The sequence below is a fragment of the Nematolebias whitei genome, chromosome 22 (genome assembly GCF_014905685.2).
Source record: "Nematolebias whitei isolate Nwh7 chromosome 22, NemWhi1, whole genome shotgun sequence".
Taxonomy (NCBI): Eukaryota; Metazoa; Chordata; class Actinopteri; order Cyprinodontiformes; family Rivulidae; genus Nematolebias; species Nematolebias whitei.
The window spans coordinates 11,116,710-11,120,987 of NC_056519.1; the positions used below are offsets into that span (position 1 = coordinate 11,116,710).

Genomic DNA, 4,278 nt, shown 5'->3' on the forward strand with positions numbered 1-4,278 from the left:
ATAGATAGATAGATAGATAGATAGATAGATAGATAGATAGATAGATAACATATATATATATATATATATTACTATTATATATTATATACTATTACTATTCTATGACAATAGCCCTCATTCTCTCTGAAACCGAAGGCTTCTGAATTCAGGTCTCTGGAGATTTTTAGGGGAACTCCCCCACGGAGGTATGAAATGCTCCAAGTGTAAAGTCGCACATGCACACTACAGGTGGCTGCAGTCAAAAGTTTTTCTGCACTAACAACAGTTATAATAAATGACAGAGATCATAGTGTTTTGTGCTACTCACCTTTTTTCAGCATGTAGGAGCTAAACTAATATAATCCAGTTCCAAAAAGAAGTTAGTGTATTCACCAGTTTAAACGTAACAGTCATGCAAACGCTGCATGCACAATGGATGCCCATCAGTGTTGCCAGATAAATTTAAATTGTCTTATTTACCCCCTCCTTTTCTGTGCACATGTTCAACTAACACAGCACACACCTCATCTTGATGAGATGAGAGTTCTACGATGGAGTTAAATACAAAGCAGTCTGCTCCTCAGATAAATAGTGTTCACTTATTATTTTGAATATGTGGATGTTTCTGTTCAGTGCCCTGAGATGACGTCTGTTGTGACTTGGCAGCCGCTATATAAATAAACTGAACTGAATTGAATCCTAGAATACCGTTACTCAGCACATATGACAGTTTAGGTCAAATACTATCATTTTAAAGTGACAGTACTATAGTTCATAATTTCTTATCTGGCAACCCGCCTATCATGGAAACTATAGCGTTTTTGTGTAAACTAGCTCATTTTTCATTTATACAATAAACATTGAGAGAAAAAACAATAGTTTCCAGAGGTTGTTCTCGTGTAAACAGGGCCTTATGATGACAGTAGATCACTTTGACTTGGTGATTTTAAAAATAGCTCCCCTGCTGAAAAAGTTTGGGCACCCCTGGTTCAGATCTTTAGGAAAAATTAACACTGCTGCGTAGAGTCAAACAAGGTTTTTATCACCTGTCACTAAAAGGCGAAATTCGGGTAATACTTTTGCCCAAGACTGTGTGTTTCTGCTTGTGTGTGTGTTTGTGTGTGTGTGTGTGTGTGTTAGCCCGTACAAAGGATTAATGTGATGTAAAATGGCTTCTACAGCCAACTACATACAAAAAAAAAGATGCAAAGTTTGTCAGTTTTACAGCTACTAAGTTAAAGTTTAGTGTTGTAGTACCGGTAGTTAGGAATGTGTACAACACACTGAGCACTAACAGATAACACAACGTCTCGGTGTAAAGCTTCAAGTCAACTGTGTCGGTCTGTTAGCAAAATATCTCATCTTAGTTTAACACACGGGCATGCTAGGTCTCTTATTTTAAGATGTTTTCATTTAAATACCGTTCATGTTTTGGTTTCTGAACAATTTGTCGTGTTTTTTTCTGATGCAGAGTCGTAAAGTCGCTCGTCTTCACGACGACTCAGCAGCCGGCGAGCAAGCGAGGATCATTCAGACGAACGAAGGAGTTAAAGTCGCAATATTTACTGCTGTACCCGAAAGGGAACGGGGGCTGTTTGAGCTCCTTGTAAATACTGAAATACTTTTACATTCTTTAGAGATGCAGACGTACTTCAGTCTGATCTCCAGTGTGTGTGTGTGTGTGTGTGTGTGTGTGTCCGTCCTCCGGAGTGTCCTGGGATGATTAAGAACAGAGCCACGACTCGGGACGCTCAGGAGCAAAAATAAACGAGTGAAAGTCAAACAAAGCTCAACGAGAACGTTTCTTTTGTAGTCAAACATTTTTACTTGAACTTAAAGTGACCGATTCAAAGCACATGTGAGTAGAAATACAAACAAGGCCCTCGTTTACTGTAATTGTTGCCTTGTTGTCGTTTTGTTCATTTTAATTTTATCTTGTTAAGCTGTACGCATTTGCACTTGTTTATAAGAATCTGTGTTTAAAGTCAAATTATTTAAATTATTCCTTCTGTTATAAAGTGTCTGTTAACTTTTGTCAAGAATTTCAATAATTTAAATTTACGTGCGTGTACTATGACGTTTTATACTTTTCTTTCAGTGTTCAGTTTAAAAACCTGTCGAAGTGCATCTGTGCCACAAACGTGTCGTCGTTTTTTTCATATTCATTAAAAGAATCCTGAAATGTCAGATTGTGGGTTTATTGTGTTACGTTGCCCAACAAATGTGAAGTGAATGTTTCACGCTCACAAATACAAGACGCTGCACCACAGGTACATGCAAAATTGACAAATTGTATGATTTTATTGCATTTATGTATAGGAAAATTAGATCAATGCAACAGAATGTAACTTATATTTGCATTTTAGTCTTTTTAACTCATTTATGACCTTACATATTTTAAATGACTCTTAAAACCTCTTGGATTAGGATTATAAAGCAGTTTTAATTGCACCATTTTGCTATTAGCTATGGATTTATCTTTTTGCTTTGATTTGCATGTTTTAGCTTTTCAGAGTTTTTAACTATTGTCTTGCTGATGTTATGTTAGTGAATGTTTTTCAGCGCCTCATGATGGAAAAGTGGTTAGATCTGATGCTCAGCAAGAAGGCCACAGGTTCGCCTCCCACCTGAAGCCTTCCTGCGTGGAGCTTACAAGTTCTCTGTGAGCAGAGAGAGGTTTCAGCTACCCTGCATGAAAAAGCAGGTAAAGAAAATGAAGGGATGGGTAAATACTGTTGTAGGTTTTAGCTACTGTTTGACTGGTTATATTTTTGCTATTGTTTGCTTTAGCTTTTAGCTACTGTTTTGCCACTTCGATCTTTTAGATACTGTTGTTATTTTAGCTTTTCTGCTTGTTTTAACTAACCATTCAGTTTCAGCCAATTGATGTTACTTTTAACTTAAAGCTTCCTGTCTGTAGCTTTTAGCTACTATTCTGCTATGTTTGGCTACATTTAGTCTTTGATTGGATCATTTTAGCAAACTGTTTTGCTACTTTTAGCTCCGTTTAGCTAATTTTAACAACTCCTTTGCTTTTCTTCACTACTGTTCTGCTTTTATATTTCATCTACTGTTATATTTTTTAGCTTCTGCAACTTTTAGCTACTTTTTTTGCTGCTTTTAGATTGTGTTCTGTTCAATTTAGCCTCTGTTTGAACAGCTCAATTTTAGCTTCTTCACCCAAGTCATTCAGTGTTCAGGATTCTTAGTGTTTTTAGTAGAAAATGAAATTTCTTTAGCTTTTATTTTAGATTTTTAATGGTATTTCTTTCAAAACCTTCACTTTTAGCGACCAAAATTGAACGAGATTAAAACACTATTCTTTTTGTCCACTAGGTGGAGCTATTAGATCAAACAATTGATCTACTTTGACATTTAAGCGTTCTTGAGCCAGTGATCGACACCTGATTGATTGAATAGTAAAAGGAGATGAGACTTGTATGCTGTATTTAGACTGTCCCAGTCATGGATCAGTGTACGAGCAGAAACACTATCTACCTGTCACTGCCATAAACATGTTAAAACACTCATACATGTATATATTTGGGAGTATATTTAGGTTGAAGACTTCACACAGACACAAGGACGAACACATATACTTACAAATATGCGGTTCTCAAAAGTTAAAACAGTAATTACACTGACAGAGCGCCCAATCACTGGTGCCTGGCTGCTCGTCAGCGCGTGTGCGTGTGCGTGTGTGTGTGCGTGTGCGTGTGTGTGTGTGTGTGTGTGTGTGTCAGGTTGTGTGAATGAATGACTGCCTCTTGGGAACAAATTACCCATAAAGGAGTTGTTAAGTGTAAGTGCTCACCATGAACCATACTCACATTTGTATTTATTATTGGGTGTCAATGTAACGTCTGAAGTAACACAGGTGTGTGTGTGTGTGTGTGTGTGTGTGTGTGTGTGTGTGTGTGTGTGTGTGTAACTAGAGACAGGCTGGCTGCTAGCTGCTTAAGGATATTCCACTCTGAGCGTGTTGCTGCATTCAAGAGCACACTCGAGGACAAAACCACATCACTCACACAACACACACCTTACACTCAAATAAACTATACTCCAGATTAAATAATCCAGTTTCATTCAAGTTAACCCAGATAGGACCCATTTTCATTTGATCTGTCTTTCTTAGGACCTTTATCAGCACTGAGTTGTTAACAGGTTAACATTTATTTTAATGTATTATAACTCCAGCAGCTTTAGAGGACATCATTGTGTTTGCAGCTTATGGTATCATGCCTATGTGTTGAGACTAACTCATAATTTCCACATCCACACACACATGCCAGCAGTCAA

General features: G+C 37.4%; 1 protein-coding gene across 1 annotated transcript in view; it reads left to right on the forward strand.

Annotated features, from left to right (window-relative positions):
- Window positions 1-1,841, forward strand: part of zgc:113263 (uncharacterized protein LOC503753 homolog) — a 15,796-nt gene extending 13,955 nt beyond the window's left edge. The window contains exon 18 of the mRNA XM_037696017.1: window positions 1,451-1,841. Coding sequence (XP_037551945.1) covers window positions 1,451-1,458 — 8 coding nt within the window. The 3' untranslated portion in view covers window positions 1,459-1,841. The remainder of the gene's footprint in view (window positions 1-1,450) is intronic.
- The last annotated feature ends 2,437 nt before the right edge of the window (window positions 1,842-4,278 follow it).